Source organism: Chaetodon auriga, chromosome 20, assembly GCF_051107435.1.
Source record: "Chaetodon auriga isolate fChaAug3 chromosome 20, fChaAug3.hap1, whole genome shotgun sequence".
Taxonomy (NCBI): Eukaryota; Metazoa; Chordata; class Actinopteri; order Chaetodontiformes; family Chaetodontidae; genus Chaetodon; species Chaetodon auriga.
Window position 1 is genome coordinate 17,569,612 of NC_135093.1, and position 20,570 is coordinate 17,590,181.

Here is a 20,570-nt window from a genome sequence, read left to right on the forward strand (position 1 = left end):
CCTCAGAGGTGGAGTGCATCCAGCCGTCTCATTTAGACTCCTGAGACTGTTGTTCCTTTTTTACCCTTCAAGTTTCACTTATTAATCCGTTTGAGTGAAAACTTATATCTGAGACTCATTTCCAGCACACGTCTTTGGAGCATCTCTTTAAACCCTGGAGTGTTTGATTCTTTAGCTCAGTTTGCTTCCCTGCTTACAGCACAAAGACAATATATTTAATGCTTTAGCTCATCAGCTTCATTGATTTTTGTAAATATTTGCTTATTCTGAATTGATGCCAGCACATTCTGATTGTATTGTTGTACAAGGTTAGAAAATGGTGTTGTTATAGTCTAATGATTTTGACTGAATCAAACTGTATGTACTATCGATCAGCCACATCTGGCCAATGCCTGATCCACTTAATGAGGTCAGTATTGCTGCTGATACCAATCCAGTATATCCAGAGTACAAAAACAAATCAGAAAAGAGGTGTGAAACTTGTCAGGAGACACTCACTGTTGGTGCAAAACACATGTCAATCCTAAGCTTCCAGATGGCAGGATTAGGTGATGCACACTGGCCCAGAATACTTTTGCTATACAAAAACATGCAGCATCATTTTTTGGTGCATGCACCCAGCGGGCAACTTCCATCAGAATAAATGGAGTGCCATCGTGAAACGTGGGATCTAGTTCTCTTAATATGTCAAGATGTGTCACTGCGCCAACATACACCACTGCCCTACTTTCCCAGGTTTGACCCGTGTCACTGCATCATAAAAGCAGCAGCTCTGTCCCAGTTAGCCCTTAGCTTAGCTCCTCTCAGCGAACCTGACCACTTCTGTCTGTGCAGCACACCCGCCGGGTGCTAACGGCCACAAATGACGTAATGCTGCTTGATGCAGTGTGTGTCCCCCTTGCGTTTGTTATTGTATAGTTGCATATAATAATAGAATTGATGAAATTAATTAACAGTTTAACAAAGTTCAGTTTACAATGTGTCTGCACATCATATGCAGACAACCGAATTTTAGCGTCAGTCAGCTTTTTTTTTTTTTTTGCATGTTTAAAGCATTTAAATTCTAATACTAATTATTCCTGGAGCCCTGGAAGTTTTCCGTCCCAGTGTGCATCAGAGGCAACAAATGATTCATGTGATTGCATCCTGTGCGCTGTCAGAGTGATGGCATGATGAGTCTCATCTTCTTTCTTGACAGAAAGATTTGATTTCCCAGTCACTGATGGTTGTAAAATTAGGATCCAAGAGATCCTAACGCAGTTGAAAGTATGGTGTTCAGGCTATAGCCTTGAAGTGCAGTTCGTGTTAGTGTTTTAAGGTTGAATGTTGTTTTTTTTTTCTTTTTAATCTAGTTTTAGACCTTTAGATTAGAGATTTACTGCATTTTTTGGCATAATTCCTCTTTGCTGGACCTCTCTTCTTCAAGTTGAGTGCAGTGTAAGGTTTACATTTCATTTGATTCATGTTAAAGAAAGCAAATCGACTTCATGCAAGCGACTTTTCCTACATTACTTATACTTTACAGCAGATGTAAAAAGTGAATTAATGAGGAAATCTGAGATGTAGCAGGTTCAGATTTGCATGCGCAGCATGAGACATTGTGTGTGTGTGTATGGGGTCTGCATGTGTGCGTGTTTATGTGTATGCATGATGATCTGCAGTCGCTCTGCTCACCTGCCTGCAGCACAGCCTCCAGCCTACACTGCAGATCTCTCTCCGCTCTGCTCGACACCCAGCAGCTCATCTCAGCGGACCAAACCCAGATTCACACAACTGGCTCCATCCAAATTCCCCTGTCTGCATCTTTTTAACTTCCACTTAAATCTGGACAGGTTTCTTTGCACTATATCCTGCTAAAATATGACCATATATTTCACTGGGAAAGAAAACGTTTTTAATGAGTTAGCATCAGTAGCAGGCAGGGTCTAATTAGGTTGCATCAACATTTGGGAAATCATCTTAAGTCAGACTGGGATAATCTATTAGAAAAAAAAAATCCTATAAATAAATAATGGCCCAAAAACAGCCAATGACTTTACTCACTCCAGTTATCAACTCTTCAAGATGGCTAGCCAGACATCAGTTAGCAATGCTATACATTAAAGGCTCGGTAATACTGACAATTTCGTCAGAAATCTTCCTGGACAGGATGATGTAATTTAGCACTAATTAAATGAAATGAGACAATGATTAGAGAGAGTACACACAGTAAGACAGTACACCCACCTCCTTTATTTGAGTTTGTAAGAAAGATTTAGAGATGATGTAATGTGTGAAAAAACATAATCTCCATTTACTAACATTACTGGGCTTTCAGTTTTATCTGCAAGTCTTCCTCAGTGAGTGACACAAGTGCTCGTATTGTTGGGTTGAGATTGTAAACATGTCTTGGTTTGAGATGTCGTTGAAAGCTCTGAAAAAGCTACGAAGTGGACCTGAAGTTAAGATTATTTTTCACTAATCCCAAAACCAAGAATTAGCTTTCATACCATATACTATAGTGGTGCATCTCATACAGATGCATAAGGTGCCTGTTAACGGTTTTTATCTTTTTTCTGTGTCGTCAGCTTCCTAACTTCATGAACAATAAAAAAAAATCCCTTGATGATGATTGGATTGAAAAACCTGACAGAAAGCCTTTGAAAACCCAGTAATCTTTTTTTTTTTTTTTTTTTTTTGCTGAAAATGCATGTATTTCCACACACAGAGTCCCTTTTCATGTTTGCATGTGTACTGAGTAAAAGACTCTTTAAGTTGGAATTCCATTAATTGGAAGCGTACCGAGGTGTACGCCGTCTCCATTTCCCTTATAGGACCAAATTACGGGAAGCTTCCCATTCAGCTCCTCTCTGGGAAAATAAAAGAGCGCTTTGGGACCCGTATAAACCCTCTGGTTCGGTTTCCTTTAACACTGTCTCAACTGATTCTTCCAAGTGTGTCAGCAGTAGATAATGTGAATATATGCTAAATCTGCAAACCTGGGCAGGCTGCAGTCTGGCTTCAGACTGATGTTTTGGCAGTTTTTTTTTTTTTTAACATTTTCTTTTGGATCCTTTCACTCGTTCAAACTGCCAATTTGTCCCCTCTGTTGTTGCTGTAAAAGCACACCATGTGCACACTCTGATGAGTATTACTTGGCTTTAGTACGACTTTTTTTCTTGTTTGTAGTTGCCACCAGTAAATACAAAGTAATAACATAGTTGTGTTTATTTTTTTTTTTTTGCTATTTCCCAGTGATTTCCTTGTGAGCAGCTGTTGCTTTGTGATTAGACGGTCTGAAAACTTGAAGCTTCTTGACTGTCTGGAGCCCATTTTTCTGTTTATTTGACTGACCTGAGATAAGCAGCGAGGTCCTCAGCACTTTGCACCTGTGCGAAGCCTGCGTACTATTCCAGTCACATTGCAGCCACGAGTTAGGTTTTGCTGCTGTGCCGTGTGAGTGCGGCTGTGCTTCTGTCAGGCAAACACCGAGGTTTACCCAAGTATTGTATTGTTTATTGTAATGGCCTGCCAAGTCTGAACTGGAGCATAGCGGCAGCAATTCATCTGGAGGCACAGTGTCGGAAACATCAGACCATGGGGACCGCGATAAAAAATCACAGAAGCATGAATTTTTCTTTGCAGAGATTTGTTCATCTATTAACAGGTCAAATTATCCACAACATACATCCAAACAGTAAAGACATGCCGGCGTGAAATGTTTAACCAGCTTTAGCTTTTATTTTGACAGGAAGGAAGGGAAAGAAAAAAACGGGAAAAGCTGATTCATGATTATTTCCATCTGTTTATTTGCTGTTTGCGAGAGCTGGTAAATCAGGTGTCATCAGGCAAATTCCACACACTGCACAGGCAAATACACAGCAGCAACTTAAAGGGAAATTTAGTGATTTATTATCTCTATTAGCAACCTGCAGGAACTGCAACATCTGGAGGGTTTGTTTTAGTAGCACCACATGGCCATAAAATCACAATGCTTGTAACTCACACAAAGAATAGTCAGATTTCCACAGAATACAGAAGTGAAGCTAACTATTGAGATAAAACATCATGCAAATGAGTGTTCATTCGTGGCAGAGGGCAGCTGTGTCCCCTCCCTTGGACATACAGTACAGTCCGTAATCTGTAAGATTGGTCCTGGTAGTTAATGGTGTTGAATGTTGAAGAAGTCTCAGGTGTTCTTCTCAGCCAGGGGAGCGTGGAGTGGACCTCTCCCTGTCGCAGCTGGGATCCACACGCAGCCCTGCTCAAACACAGACAATGCTGTTACTATTGACTGACACCCTGAAGCCCATCCTCTCCTCTCAGTGAGGGGAATCAATCAAAAGCTAATCAGGGTGAGAGGCACTCAGGCATCTACAATTACATCTTCAGCAAACTCTGAAGACAATGCTCTGCATAATTTTCATCAATAACACTTTTTGTTTTTGTTTTTTGAAGAAAACAACATGCATTTACTGATAGTGTAAACACCAACAGTTTAAAAACATCGTCTTGAGTTGCTTCATCTTGAGGGTGTTTCAGTTCCTGTAAAGAAACTACTCCTGATGATGTCATAAGGGTTATCTTGGCTTGAGCTAAAGGACATTTTAAGAGAAACCCTGCCTTACAAACGAGGGAGTCAGATGGACGTAAGCGTTCACCAGGCAGTGAGACTCAACTAAAAGATGGAATCCTGTTGCATTATGGGAAGCGTAGGATGCAGTGTTTTTGGAGCTTGATCCAAGCTAAAAGTCTTGATATCTAGCTTTTTCTATGTGTTTAGACCTCTTGGGAAGATATTCAGAAACTTTTGGCTTGCGACATTAGAGTGTGCACCATTATTTCTTTTGTGTGCATGCGGCAACATTTCATGCAATGGCGGATGTGGAGAAATAGTACTGTTGCTAACCTTGCTAGTAGAACTTTTGATATGTTTACAAATAAATGTACAGTTACCCTTTCACTGTACTGAGGAACAGAGGTGCCAGAATGCTCCACAGAGCTCAGTGCTGCATATTGTAACACTCCCAACACGCAGACCCAACCACCATCATCCTGGTTTGGACCTTTTGTTGCAGGTAGCCTACCGGTAACAGCTTTTTTTCAGGCATGTGATTGTCCAGTATTGCTTTAGGGTTAAGCTTATATCGCCGCCTGTTGGTTTGCTCTTGACAGCACTTCACTTGTGCCTTTGGGTTTCCATTTGGTTAGGGTTAGGGTTAGGGTTAGGGTTAGTAACAGGTTTAAATCATTGAAGCTGGAAGTTATTCTCCATGTTAGTATAAAAAATAAATATTTTTCCATGGGCATGCTCGACACCGTTGGATGTACACATTTCTAATCACACATAAATATAGTTTCCATGTCCAGCTCTGCCTTTATACCACATTTCCTTTAGCATATTAGCACCAAAATATGTAAGTCTGCACATTTCTTTCACAAATCTAGTAATAGAAGTCTAATGTCTATCTTAAGGTTAAGGAAATATTGCGTTAAACATTTTTGCAATTTTCCAGGTATGTTGGTTAACAACATCTCATTATTTTAATAGAAATCCCATTTCGGAAATGAGCTATTATAAAGATCATTTCTGGAAGACACTGCTGTTCAGGACAATGCGGGTCAAAGCCGTTTGAGTGCTACACCATCAAGGGCAGGACGGCTTACAAGGAGCGTTATATTAACTGTGAGTACATCAGTAAGAATATATGAAATCATTTTTATGGCACTATGTTGCACTACTTTGTCAGAAAAATACAGCGAATCTGGGACTCGCGCATGTGTACGTCTTAAGGCACAAAAAAAGGTGCGACTGAATCATGTGCCACAACCATTTGTGAAAGTTTGTAGCACTTGTGTAGGTGTTAATCCAGCTTTATTCTTTCTTCATGGGTCAGTATTGGGAGATTTTCATGCTTACCAGTCCTTCTCTCATGCAGGAGCGTGTGCCGGTTTAGGTTTTGGCCTCATGACACTGGTGTAAATGTTTTCTTCTTTAGTTGTACAGCACTGGCGTGAATGAGCAATCAGCTGTGCTACCTGTTTTGCCGTGGGAGTTTTTTGTGGAACAGGTGGTGGTATTTTGCGGGGCCGAGTGGTCACCTTCACCTCCTCTTTGTTCCCCTCGCTGAAAACGTCGTCTGAAACGGTGACTGTGCGGAGATGCACAGCGCAGAGCTCCTCTAGCATCACCACAGGCTGAGGGGTCGACAGAGATCTGAGCAAGGCTGAGGAGTCTGAGTGGCGACGGGTTGGTTTGGGTCTGAGAGGGGGTTTGGGTTTAGAGCGGTCTGGATTAGGAGTGTTGTCGGACTGAGAGTTTGGTGCAGGAATCGTTTTGAGGTCAGGAATGACTGGGAGGGGAATCTGCAGGGACAGCCTTTTAGTGCGAGCCTGTGAGGAGCTGAAGCTGGACTTGGGGCGCAACTTCCAGCCGAGAGGGTCGTGACCAGTGATGGCAGATGTAGGGACGGGAGGAGGAGAGGAGCAGGAAGAGGTGGAGGACGAGGAGGAAGAGGAGTGTGGGTGATACCGTGAGCTAAAGGCCCCAATGGAGGGGCAGGAGTAGCGTTTGGTTGAAAGATAGGATGCTGTGTTAGGTTGGAGGAGGGACGCATCACGCTGAGGGGGCTGCGGTTCCTTCTTGCTCTTCCTCACAGTAATGACGGGAGAGGTTCCACGCTTGCAAAGGTCAGCTGACCACCGCCGCTGATGAGAACATGGGGTCACAGCGGAGGTGGAGACCATTGAGAGAGTGCGCTGTCTGGGCTCCTGGCTGTGCGCTGTGGCTTTTCCTGCTCCCTGTCTGTTCTTGCAGTCTCTGCTCTGTGCCCTGAGGCCCACATGATCAGCATTAGCCACTGTTTTACTCATCTGAGAGCATTTAGTGTAGTTGGCAGCAGCTGGGTGAGCAGCGGAGCATTTATTCATCTTCCTTGAAGGGGTGAGACCTCAGTGTTTGTCAGGTCTGGTGAGCATAAATAGAAGAAAAACATAGAAAGTGAGAGGTGAGGAGGTCAGGATGTTTCAGTTTTGAAAAAAGGAACAGAAAACACCCATCACGACTTCTCAAATAGAGTTTCACACATTTCACAAGCAGCGTCTTTTGTTGATCAACTGATCCGTTTTAATTTGAAAAGGCGATTATGACATCTTTATAGATAGTTATATAAATAAATGCGATCATTGTTTTGCTTTTAGCTGTTATTCTAATAGTAGCACAAGTGAAGAAGAGTCATAAAGTCATCATCAACTGACTCAGTAATGTGCTTCATGCAGCCGTATAATAGCCCCAGGATTACTAACATTAGCCATTATTAGCCAGTATAAGCTAAATATAACAGATCAAGTATGACTGGAGCAGGAAAACCTCTCAGTATATTGAATTTCATTACTTAAGAGGATAAAGTTGCACAGTTTTGCTTTAAATTCTATTAAATAGTTGGTTTGATTAAACATCATCTGTATTGAACACATCAATAAACGTGCCAATGACTGATCCTGTGTAAACAGAAAAACTGATCTGAAAGCAGTTTAGTACAAAATTTGGTACTTAAGGATGGGAAATGCTCAATTTGTAAGACCCCAAAACTTGTTTTACCTGTAGAGCCGTGTCGATCCTCAGTTCCCGTTCAATCCAGACTAATCTCTTTCTCTTGTCCCTTTCTTAATATCAAACTGCGTGTGTGTGTCTATTTATTCCCCCTCATCTGACCACAGCTTCCTCTAACTAACGCCCAGAAACCGACAGCCCATTTCACACACACACACACACACACACACACACACACACACACACCCCAGTCAGGGTTGATCAACAGCTTTTTCACAACAGCATGAAGTAAGAGCACTGTGAGAAAGTATACAGTGGATTTCACACAGCTCTAAGACATTTAATCCAATGGACCATAAATGAAAAAAGTCTAAGACCGTGCATGACCTCACTGTGAACGAGTATTTTACTGTTTTTAGTAACAATCCAGAGCTGTTTCATTGTGAATCAACATAACTCTTCTAATTCTCCGTCATCAAGAGGAACAGTATGTGAGTGAAGCCAGTTCATTCGAGAAGAAACTTTGCTGCTGAGTGTTTCAAAAGTAACTTTCAGTGCTTTGAGTGTAATCCCAGTCCCTTCTGTTGTCTTTGCAGCGTCTCGTGGTTTTGGATGCTTGGTAGGGTGCAGTATTGGTGCTTTGCATTTCGACCACCTGCTCTGCACAGTGCCTCAAATCCAGTGAGCCCTATTTAGATAAACACCAATTACAGACAAGCATGTCATCGCTAACTTCTCTTTGCTTTACAGACTCAGCTGCAGGTGCAGGGAAAAACATATTGTAGCCACACTAGTGGCTCCAATGACCGTCTGTTGGTCACTGGCCCACCACACTGATCCAGACTGAAATAGCTCAACCACTGTTGGATGGATTGCCATGAAACTTTCTATGTTCCTGATCTCCAGAGGATCACTCCTGCTGACTCTGATGATCCCTTGACTTTTCCTCTCATGCCTACATGAGGTTGAAATTCTGTCTTTGAGTAAAGTATCTGCAACCTCTGGATGGATTGCTATGAAATGTTGTACTAATGAATGAATTGTACTCACTTTGATGATGCCAAAGTTCATCTAGTGCCATCATCAGAGCAGTTTTTTATTTGCACAATACTTTGCAGCTAGTGATATGGAGGTTGCCTGCTAACCAAGTTCTACAAACTTTTTCTCGCCCTGTTACTACACAGGCAACATGCGAGCTGAATGTAGCTGTATTTCCAATTTGGAGAATGTTGATTTGCAGTGCAGCTGTGTTGCTCTTGAAGGTGTCACTGTGTGCAGGAACATTCATGACTCTGGTGACTCTTTGTGGTAGTACAAACCCAGTACATAGACTGCACCGATTTCCACTGCAAACAAAAACTTAGGCCACGAGAAACATAAGAAAAAGGGTCGTACGTGTTTTCATATTGACAAAATGGTTGTTGGTGCCATTTCTTATTCACCCCATCTAAACATGGTCAGAAACAAAGACAAATTTTTCTCCCCTCTTTAAATTTTGGAATTTCTAGCCCATCCTCATCACATTATTTCTTCTTCTGAGGCATTTTGATATACTGCCACTACTGATTTACACTTTTCACTTATCTGTTTTGAAGAAATCCACAAAGTTCAGAAATCAGAAGCAACTATGCAAATTAGGACGTGACATTGCGTGATGGCTTCTGATGAGTGCTGCCAACACTGCCTGTAATTGGACTGATAGAATGTTTTTCTTGCCGTTGGTTGCACTCACATTTTCAAGTTTTTTGGATCTTCTCTGACAGCTAAAAATACGCACCCAGCAAACTGGTCATGTGATTCTGCAGTAGCCCACGGCCAGGACGTTCACTCTTCTTCATCAGCCTTTGTGCAAAATGCAGCGATTGTACAAAAAGCCAAAGTGTCAGTCGAAAGCTGTACCACCACTGTAAACCTGTGATCACATGTAGACATGAACACGTGTCCTCCCCCCCATGCTCCCAGATACTGTATGATCTCTACCGCTCTGTATCGACAGCGAGTCCTTTGAAGTTTGATCACTTTCAGCTCAGAAGCTGCGTTCCTTCTCTCGCTGGCTTGTAATCCACCCACAGGCCGCCGAGACCTTTCAAGGCTGTGTAAGTAATTGGCAGGTTTGCATGTTGTTGAGAGTCGGGGCTGCTAGGTGAGGGCTCAGTGCATTAATCTCTGTGTAATGAAGTGATGTAAACCTCAGGGGAGGGAGCGCTGAATACTGTAAACCTGGAGACGAGGGAAGGGATTACCGCTGATCTGAGTGGGGTTCGTCTGATGATGCACGCGGAGAGAGGTGGACGGAGGCAGGAGGAAATGTGAGTCTGATGTACAGTGTGTGTGAGAGAGACCTGACCTTTCTCTTGCTGTTTCATTCAATAGCAATGAAACATATCCCCACCAGTCAGAGGTGGTCAATATGTGCTTATTGACACTTGAAATGTTAACAGCAGCTCTCTGACCAGCTGGCCATCTCTACTTATATTAGATGTGGGGTTGTATTATTGTATTTTTTATTGTATTTTGGCACTTAAAACCCATACTGGGAAGTTTTCAGTTCACTGTGTACTATTAGAAAATTGTTCTAAAACTTTGTGCAGTCTTCAGAAGTTTCTGACGTGGGTCATAAGCAAAATCTATATGTCTAAAGAAGGAAGGGGACATTGTTTATAATGGAAAGAGTATGAGGTGTAAAGCTATGCGACTTCAGATATCAGGTGGGGATAATGTAAAGAGCAGGAGGAGGATTTTTTTTTTTTTTCCAGAAGTTGAGAGATTTGCTCACAATAGGTAAGCACAGAAAGCAGCTGAGCAGAGATACACAGACAACTCCGTGAAAGATGGAGAGATTTGAAGCCTGATCCCCTCAGGGTTGCTCGCAAAATGATTAAAGAAACCCTTCAATTTCTTTTTGAGAGAGCATTCAGAGATCGGAGTATCATAGCTAGTCACACACTTAGGCTTTGGAGGCTTCCTCGGCGTATAAAGTCACACAGTTTGCTCAAACAACGTTTTTTTTTTTTGCTGATTCAGAGCTCTCCTGAGCCCATCCAATCTGTACGACAGCAAGAGAAACACCTAAACACAAGGCATCCACATTAGTCCACCACTGCTACCTGCATCAGTTTGTGAAATCAGGGGCCTGGATTCAGATGTCAGAGCCAGTGTTTATTAAACTTCTGGTAATTTAATTTGGAAATGCTCTCAAGAGGCAATTCAGGGGTAAAAAGATTCTTCACTGAATATAAAAAATAAGACATGTTTATCAAGCCGGTAACTCTACTTAGCAAAATCAGGGTTAGGGATCCATAGATTTCTACACCTCTACTGAAAACAACTGATCTGGATAAATCGTCTGTGATAACCTCTCTACCCGCGTGTCATGGACATCACCCGCCCAGTTCATCTAACAGGTTTCCAGATAGAGTTTGCCAGCCTTTATAATCTGATTTAAGCCCTCATGTAAAGCAATAAATTGGTGAAATGAATGGTGGAAAGCTGCGCTGCACATTCCCTCAGAGAGTCTCAAAAGCAAACAGCTCAACTGAATGTCAAGAGACTGTTATAAAGAAGGTGAAGCGAAAGCAGCATGATGTAATTCTTTTCTGAAAATCTACTATTATTTGTCGGTATTTCTTTCCAGTTTCCTGAATACCATTGTCACACTGATGAACTGACCACCCACCTCTTCATGTCCCTTCCTGTTCTCTCTCTGCCTGTAGGTGTTTTGACACAACCTTGAACCGCACATAAAGGCTGACTTCACTGTTGCATAAACTCTCCATTTCATTACACCTTTCTCCATCTTCCTCTCGCTCTTATCCAGGCTTAATAGCAGAATCTCAGATTACCTAACCGTCCTTCGTGATATCCTGTGAACAAAACTTTAGGCCGTTTGGAAAAGTTGAGACAAATCCTGTGATCTGCTGTGCCTCATTATTATCTAAAAAATCTTAGTATTCATTTTGCTGCCAAAAAAAAAAATATAGCCTCTTAGAATTCTTTCTGAATAACGGTTGAAGGTGAGATTGGATTTAGATTTAATCACATACACAAAGGCACACACATACTGCAGCTGCTCAGAGAATGTTAACAGTAATTACTATTACTGAAACTATTTCCATCATCATCTGCGCTAATTAGAAACATGAACGCAGGGCAGCTATTTTGCTTCAGTGTAAAGAATTGTAGCCTGCATTATCATCCTGTTTTACTATAACCTCATGGTCATCATCACAAGACAAAGGCACACTGTTAAGATGCCTGTACACAATTTGTGGAGCTAAATAAGAAATAAGGAGTAAATCCTCTTTCTGGTTGAAACCAGAGTGGAGTTTTTCCTCGTCTACTCTGACCTTCCACTTTCTTTTATCTGAAACTGCGTTCAGCTGATTTTAATGAATTTAAAAAGCCTGGATTTACAGTGGAGAGTTTTAGGCTTCCGAGTTAAACACTTGTACACAGGCTGATTGGTGGGGCATGTTATTTGAGGCTCCGCTGACACAATGGTATGCGATACAAGTCCAGTTGGAGCATGATCAATGAGTTTAAAGCCTTATCAGACACCAGTACACCACAGGTTGTGGTACTCACAGACGTGATTTTACATCTCTTTACATTCTCCCCTGCTGCCCAAAGCCTTGCCAGATTGCACTGCGTTGCAGCCATGTTAAAGCTTTTTACCAGGTGACCCTGCATTGTTTCGCTGAAGCACCCTGCGTTCACTCCACTGCTGCGTGCTGGACTGACTCCATTTAAAGGAATGAGAGGGCTGTTTTTTTTTTTTTACTCTGGGCTAAAATTAGTCTCAGCGCAGCCTGTAAAGTTGTAAATTTGACAGCTTCAGTAATATTTCCTGACTGAGAAGTCCATTTAACCCTTAAACTTCTTCCTAAGCTGGCAGGACATTGGAAAGCTGCACAGCTTTGCATGTCAAAAGGGTCATGAGTTAGATTTTTAGATTTTGAAGACGTAAGTAGCCAGCAGGAAATTTTACAGTTGAAAAATAAACCTGTCAGTGCTCCCTGGTGGACTGCCAGTGCCATGGTGACAGTTTTGAAATCTACTCAAACGTATCTTTGGCAATTTCTTGTTCTTGTTTCTTGTTCACTGTTGTTGGACATAAACACAGACACTGATATCTGTGATAAGCCAATCAGTCAACAACATCAGCCTGGCTGATGTATCAATCGGGCTCTAAATGAATCATTACCAATGACTGCTTTGACTTGTGTGAAATATGAGCTGACAGTAAAGAACGACATGTCCAGTACTAATCAGATCTGAAAGGACTGCAGCTATTTCTCTTCGTTCATCATGTTGTGTAAGTCTGTTTCGTGGCGGGCCAGTGGCATTTCAAAGGCTGCCATAAAAGTCGTCCGAAAGTGGGATGAAAACGCACTTTGTCGTTACTGTTTCCCCGTGTGCTGCGCCTATTGTATGCTATTGTGAAGTAAGTATCATTGAGGAAAGTATATCAGAGTATCAAAGACCCCCAGAGACATTAAGTGCTTTTTAACCAAGGTAGGTAACAGAGCACCAAGAGACTACTGACCTGTAATTGGAAGAAGATCGATGGATAGAGATGCAGGAGCAGAGAAGAGGGGATCTGGGGGGAGGAGGGGAAGACAAGATGAACTGCAGCCAGTGGACAATAAATGAATCTTTTGTCTCTCTCCCTCTCTCCCTCTCTGTGGATCCATCCATCTCCTCTGTCACCGCTATCTGTCTCCAATCCCTCCCGTCCATCATGCCTCTCTACTCTCTCTTTGCCCCTCTTTCCTTCCCTGTTTTGGATTTCTTCACCATTCTGTGCTTTCTTTCCGTCTCCAGGCATGGTTGACAGAGATCCATGAGTACGCCCAGCAGGACGTGGTCGTCATGCTGCTGGGCAACAAGGTGAGACCTTGTTGCCAACAATGGGAGATGGATGGACAGATGGAGTCATAGTGGGAGGGAAGGAGGGATCCGGAGTGTATGGAGGGATTTATGATGTGTCTGGAAGCAGGGAAACAGATTGACTTTATATGTATTGCAAATGTCACAGAACGTCTTGGGAGGATTTAGTAGTCATTTCAACAGGTAAGCCATCGTGTTGGAAAAGCGACAGTAAGCCCAAACTATTGACGTTTGACATTTCATCTTTCACGATGTATCACATGACATCCTGTACTGTGAGCAGTGTTGCCTATGAGGACAAATCCACAGAAAATCAGCATCTTTTAGCTTTCAGCTTTCAGTTGTACTTCCCATGAGCAGACGTCCGGGTTCGTCCGGGATTGTGCCAGTTTCAAGCAGGGTGTCCCGACTCCTAAATTATCCTGGTATTCACCACAATAGAAATGACTCAACTTGTTTTACAGTACTTCCATCGATGTTTATCATGTTCCGCCACACCAAAGGGCAGGCAAAGATAGCAACTAGATATTGAAGGAAGTTGGGCATCTAATGTCTAAGCAGGAGCTGGTGGACACCAAAACAGAGCTAAAAGAACTGTGAATATCGCTCTTCCATTCTTCAGAAACATGCAAAATGCTCATTTTGTTCCACATCTGTGTAAATAGTAACCGCTAGTAACAGCAGTAACATAGCTATCATATTTGCCACAGCAGCTTTGCGAACAAACCTGTTTTTAGTTCCCTCTGTTTTTAATGTTTTTTTTTTTTCCAGGAGAGTTGGTCAGGACAATAGAAAGAAAAAGCAGCTCGTAAAAGGATGAAATATAACTAGCATGTATTAAAACTTATGCTGAAAGAAATTTCAAAGTACATGGAAAGTCAAACATGGGCAGCGAACTGCTGTGAATTCCCTCATTAACCGCTCTTCAGACACTGTGTGTGAGCCACACTTTCTAACTCGATATTGTCTGTCTAATGTGTTCAAGGCCGACTCCCCTCATGACAGGGTGGTGAAGCGAGAGGAGGGGGAGAAACTGGCAAAGGTGAGCTTCATGAAACACACACACACACACACGCAATGTGACACATGTAACAAGGGTAAAAGACATGCGGTACTTCATCTGCCCACACAGCCACGCGGACCCCAAACCTCCCCTCATGGAGCGGGTGTGTGTTGAAGTGTGCGCAATTAAGTATTCATGGAGGCACATAATGTTGTTATTGTTTTGAATAAATGACGGGGGCTTGCTAACTTAATTTTCCAGGCTGTTTCGCTCAGATAAGCTCGGAGATGCGTGTTAGAGTGAATATGAACACAAGTTGTGGTGAGAAGCGTGGCAGAGGCTCCGCAGCTGTCAAGGTGGAGACACAGCGGGAATATTGACGTGTACACACACACACACACACACACACACACACGCACACACAATGAGATGACTAAACCTGGGGCATCTTTTTCTTTGTTACAAATTACGACAAAGAGGGGAGAAAATTAGTTTTTGAAAGCCAGCGTTGTACTGAAGACTAACCCTTTCATTCCTCTACAGGTACTTAAAACCTGAGCTCTAAACTCCCAAAGTTTCATGAATTCTAAACCTCATCTTTCTGTCAGCATGAGGACAGTTTGTCCTAATAAGATCAGACATACAAGAATGGCCAGTGTTCATACATGCATGACAAACAAGCACACGCACACCTTGTAACAGATGTTTCTCTGTGCAGGAGTTTGGGGTGCCCTTCATGGAGACAAGTGCTAAAACTGGACTGAATGTGGAGCTGGCCTTCACTGCAGTGGCCAAGTGAGTCGCATAGACCCAACACCACATAAGAAGAGCACAGCAAGTATGTTCTGATTGGAATGCAACAGGAACACGCAGAGGTTTTTGGGAGTTTGTGTGTTCTGCCATCAAGTGATGAGAACCGGAACACAAAAATAATCAGTGTGTCACCTGAAGCTCAGTAGCTCTGATGTCCAGTGAGCTTAAGCATGAACATTAACAACAAGAGTAAGAATAAGAACAAACTTCATTTGTATCACACTGTTATGTTGTTTGAAGTACTTTTCAACAAAATAATTACATGCGCCAAGTGCTTCACATAAAAAAGACAGCACAAACATAGACGCAGGGATAGTTTGAGAGTCAAACACACTTGATAATTAGAGGAGAAATGAGACAAAAACAGGGATAGAATGCCATAATTAACACAAGATCGAGAATAAAATCCACTTGATAATAACAGTACAAAATAAGAATAGAAATAAAGATGAAAATTGAATACAGAGGATGCAAAACATAAGATGGAAGTGAAATCCAACATTTTAAAAGCAGTGCTTAAGCGTGAGGAAAAGCATAAATCAGAATCGGCTTCTTGGACCAAGTATGTGTGCACGTAGAAGGAGTTTGACTCCAGATTAAACATCACTTTTAATGTACTTGCACAGAAAAAAGGACATATAGACAAAAAAAACTTCTGAGGAAAGCAGTTCCACAATCGTCCTCTCACACATTTTCAAGCATTAAACAAAGCCCTGTTCAGTTCAACAGACTGCTGCAGACAATATGCTGCTGCAGTCTTACTCGATGTGGCATGACCAGGAGCTAATGGCGTGTATGTAAGCCAATGTTAGCAAGCTTTAGACAGATATCAGCGTGTTACTGTCAGAGCCACAATGACAGTTCTCCTCTTATGCTACTATTACACTTTTAGAGCATCACAAATGAACATTTCAAAGGCTTTATCAGAAAAGGAAGCCATAAAATCATCACACCATACCTCACCAGACAGTCAGGATGATCTCACCATGGCTAAAATTTCCAGTGAAGTGTAATCTACATATGTGCCAAGCTACCATTTATGAACAAGTTTACAGGCTGAGCATGGTGGCCGATGCTATGACAAAAGTAATGCCAAACTTAAATATCCAAATATACAGAGACACAAATTCCACATTCAGCTGCCCATATGAGATCAGTGTCTAAAGCAAAAGTTTATCTTTGTAAGAACACTGTGCTCGTCTTCTATTTTTGAATAATGAGGATGCTATTATTAGCGTGTGCTTTGCTTAAATGTGTAGAGCCGGACAGTTAGTGTGGGAGTCGTTTCATATTTATAGCCTCGTTATGGTAACAGGCTGGCATGGTGAGATGTGGCCAAGAATAGCATGGCAGTCTGGCACACAACCCCCAGCAGATACAGACCATAAGAGCAGCTCTCATCCTCTTGTTCAAGCTCATGGTAACACTTTTCCACTTTTTACATCTCTTGCTTTCTTTTTTTCCTCGTTTGTCAGCTCTCTCCAAACTTCACTTCTCCTTCTGTCACTCTTCCACGACAGGTTTTTGTTCATTTCGCTTTGGCAGTGCTTTATTTGCACAAAGCACACAAGTGCTCAAAGTAACAGAAAACAGGCAAAAAATGATGCAATGACAAACAGCAAATATTCATGATTGATACTGAGCCACTGACAAACTTTATGTGCTTTAATTGTCCTACAGCTTATGAGGAAAGAGGGTTTTTCTATTAATATTCTACACAGAGGTCATTAAGTAAGCATTCTGGCAGCTCTAATGGGCTAATTAAGACCTTAATATAAAGTTTGACTTTTTTTTTTTTTTTCTTAGGGAGCTTTAAAGAAATAATGCCTCATTTTGGGAAATCTGCTCATTGTCAACTCATGTCTGGGTTTTATAACCTTTGGGTAGAGCTAAGCTAGTTGGTTACCCTTATTTCCAGTCATGGAGTTAAGCTAAACTAACAATCTCGTGGTTGTCGAATGGACAGATATGAAAGTGGTATCAACCTTCTCATCTTAAATAAATGTCAGAAAAGGTAAAATTATTATTTTAAAGTGGAGAAATCTTCTATGTCATGTATGTTGGTAGGCATGTGACATTGAGTTAAATGTCCAAACTGATGTTTTATATGGCTGAACCATTTCATTGAATGGAAATAACCAGACTTTTTTTTTTTGGATAATTTCGACGCATTTGACCAAAATTCAATATTTTGCACCTTTGGCAGCTTTGAGATGTAGGGCCCAGCAGCCAGTCTGTGAGGTTTTATAGCATGTCACAGATTGAAGACAACACACTAGGTAGTCTGACAAACTAGATGCAGAATGTGGGCATGAGCCTGCCGTTGGCCGCCTTTTACAGGTAGCATTTTCCTTCCCTTCCACGATTTGCGTGTTACCATTTTCCAAATCCTCCTTGCTATGGGAAACAACAGCAACCTCTGAGCTACAGACCTAGGTGATGAAAATGGTAAATAACTTGCCTCCCCACGTGCAAGTTTTCCACCAAGAAAAGCTCCCCACCTAAGCTATTTTGCAAGCCCACCGTCACTGCATCCTGGGCGTAGCACCTCCCAGGATGATTGTGATTGGTTTTAAGAAATACGAACAAGCCCAAGCACCTTTTCCCCTCAGCAGAATAATAATGGGTGTAGCCAGACCCTTCTCCAGCGTTGGCAGAGCTTGGTGGAGATGGGTCTGATGATGTACGACTGCACTTTGATGGTAGAGCAGTTCTAACCATAGTGACTGAACCAGAAAATGAAGATGACAGAAACAACAGGGAAGCAATGAACAGTTATTGATGCGATAATTTGACTGTAACACAGTTAACACAGTTGTTTGAGATTCCTCTCACTATAAGGATGCGACTCCTGACACCTTGTCACCTCGGAGAAAATGCTAGTGTGATATTGTATCAAAAATAAGGAAAGCAGGAGTGCAGTTTCACTGCTGCTCTGCTCTGCTGTCACCTCTTGGTGGCAGAGTTAGCATAGCCTCATGTTTATACTGCCTGTCTGTCTCTCTGTCAGAGAACTGAAGCACAGGACCATGAAGGAGCCCGATGAACCAAAGTTTCAGCTGAAGGAGTACGTGGACAAAGAAATGAGGACTGCCGGCTGCTGCCGCTCGTAGACCACATCCTATGTGTGTGTATGCGTGTGTGTGTGAGAGCGAGAGAGAGAGAGAACAGGTACATTCTAATAGAGTAGTAATAAATCTGAATCTGTGGAAATTGTCATCAGATTCTCAGTGTGTCTCAGTGGTTATATGGCCAACATGCTCTCTCTCCCAACCCACCTTTCCTCTGCAACTGTGAATGTAATATAGCTCCTGTCTACATACACATGCATGTACACACACATACGGCTATAAGTTTACTTCACAGCCCGTTCAGTCCATTTGACCTGAAGTGTGATGTACATATTTGAAATGTCATTTTAATTTCGTGCTCTGACAGCGTTGTAGTTTGTAAATGCGTCTTGTTGAAACAAACGTAGACACAAGTGTGTTCAGTATTAAATCAACCTTGTTGAACTAGTAGACATGAATAGATCTCATGAACACATTTGTACAGATACACTATTGCACCTAATGTAAGCTGTCAAATGGCACCGTGTGCTGTTTATGTACAGGATATCGTATCATAACCGTTTTTAATACTTGCACCTGTGATCATGACTGTTGTGTCTGTGAAACTTCATTTGAGTTCTTTTCTTTTTATGTAGATTGTTTAAAGCTGCTATTTGAGCTTTTTAATGGCCCTTAGTCATAACTACAGATGTATTAAAGGTAAAACATCAAATCATCAGCAAAACGTGAAATTGTCCCTCCACCTCTACTCTGTGTTTTACAGATTTGGGGATAAATCTGTTATATTGCTTCATGGCACGAAACGGGAATAGGGTGCTGGTCCCTCCATGCAAATCACTGCAAGCATTCATTCCTTTTTGGGAGAAAAACAAGTAACAGGGGCGAATAAAACGTCTTTTCTGCAACATAATCCAACAGGGTTCTTGAGAAATCATGGTCTTAAGCTGGATTTTAAAATTAGTGTCAAAGTTAATTGTGGACCTTGAGACTAGCTGGAGTCTCACTTTCTTCAGTGACACATTGACTTGTTTGATATTCAATAGATCCACTCTGTCCTCTGATGAAGACTTTGAGATCTGGTGTAAAGCTCCAGATAAAGCCAATGAGTGGACCTCAGTTTTTCTTCTTTCGGGTTGAATATTGTTGAGATAGAGATTATTATTCTCCACTTTTTCTACTTACACAGTGAATTTTCAGCTGTAGAGCATATATTGTATAAATCGTTCAAATTGTTGCACCAAACATCTGATTTCTCTTTGACAGAATTTAGAAAAGTGAATCTGGTAAAAGGTTTGTCTGAAGCGACAGTTTTTTCCCTCCTGAGGTTTTTTTGGTCCCTGTTGCTCCGTAGAGATGTCGCCATTGTTTTTGGAACTATGCTGAACTAATGCTGCGTGATGGCTTCAACCCCCAGAGGAGGGAAAGGGGAAAGGTAACAGGAAGTTGGTAATGGGTGAGGAGTCGCTGCTATTGTTTGTTGGCTTCAAGGAGGAATCGTCTGCAGGGAAGATGCAGGATTCACGCACAGTGGAAGCTTCTTGAAAATGAACTTGTCACAAGCATTTTTATCTGATTTTTTTGTGAGATGTTTTATCAAAGATGGTTTCATACTTCTGAAAATGTATAAATTCTACCATGAAATACTAGAAGTACATGTTTAAGTTGCTTACATTCAATGGTTACACTGAATCTTGATATACAGATTGTACAGAAGAACACAGATTTTCAGAATAAATCCAAAGTCATTCATTTATTGTTAACTTGTAATCTGTATCTGTGTCTTAGCTGAAATGATTTGTATCGTATCAATCCCCAGTGCTCACAATAATAAAGACTCTAATAACAGTGAATCAGTTGTTGTTAGTGGTACCTGTGGATGACCAGTGATGCAGCTCATACACAGATCTGCACCACCACCCTCTGGCAGAGTGTTGCCATCACATTGTGCAACAATATCTTCTATAGCGCCATCTCTTTGGAGTGCCGTGTGACATGGAAACTTGCATCAAAACCTTGAGCATGTCTATAAAATGTAATGAAACTTGGCTTTTCTTTTGGTGCTTTTTCATTTACACACAGCTGGAAACAAATGACCTGCTTTACTGCCCTCGCCTTCTTTTTTTTACCGCAGCTCTCACACTCCTTCATAGTTTTACCCCAGAACTCTTGGAAAGCTCTGGGTTAGACATACCAGAAGATGGACTGCACTGACTCAGGATCAGTAGAGAATGGAAGAGTGGCTTCAGCTGCTTCACCATCAGCA

At 41.8% G+C, this 20,570-nt stretch overlaps 2 protein-coding genes across 3 annotated transcripts in view; one reads left to right on the forward strand and one right to left on the reverse strand.

Moving 5' to 3' along the window:
* rab26 (RAB26, member RAS oncogene family) overlaps positions 1 to 20,157 on the forward strand; it is a 77,094-nt gene extending 56,937 nt beyond the window's left edge. Inside the window, exons 6-9 of the mRNA XM_076760105.1 lie at positions 13,355 to 13,420; positions 14,406 to 14,462; positions 15,142 to 15,218; positions 18,247 to 20,157. Coding sequence (XP_076616220.1) covers positions 13,355 to 13,420; positions 14,406 to 14,462; positions 15,142 to 15,218; positions 18,247 to 18,349 — 303 coding nt within the window. The 3' untranslated portion in view covers positions 18,350 to 20,157. The remainder of the gene's footprint in view (positions 1 to 13,354; positions 13,421 to 14,405; positions 14,463 to 15,141; positions 15,219 to 18,246) is intronic.
* On the reverse strand, positions 3,945 to 13,113 carry LOC143339087 (uncharacterized). Of its 2 annotated transcripts, none has more exons than XM_076760104.1 (3): positions 13,077 to 13,113; positions 5,900 to 6,946; positions 3,945 to 4,240 (listed from the first exon to the last, which is right to left on the reverse strand). In XM_076760104.1, exon 2 carries the CDS (start codon positions 6,907 to 6,909, stop codon positions 5,911 to 5,913), a length of 999 nt encoding a protein of 332 aa, XP_076616219.1. In that variant the 5' UTR covers positions 6,910 to 6,946; positions 13,077 to 13,113; the 3' UTR covers positions 3,945 to 4,240; positions 5,900 to 5,910. The 2 variants fall into 2 exon arrangements, with proteins under 2 accessions (XP_076616219.1, XP_076616217.1); XM_076760102.1 differs by lacking the exon at positions 13,077 to 13,113 and adding an exon at positions 7,580 to 7,631.
* Positions 20,158 to 20,570: the final 413 nt, after the last annotated feature.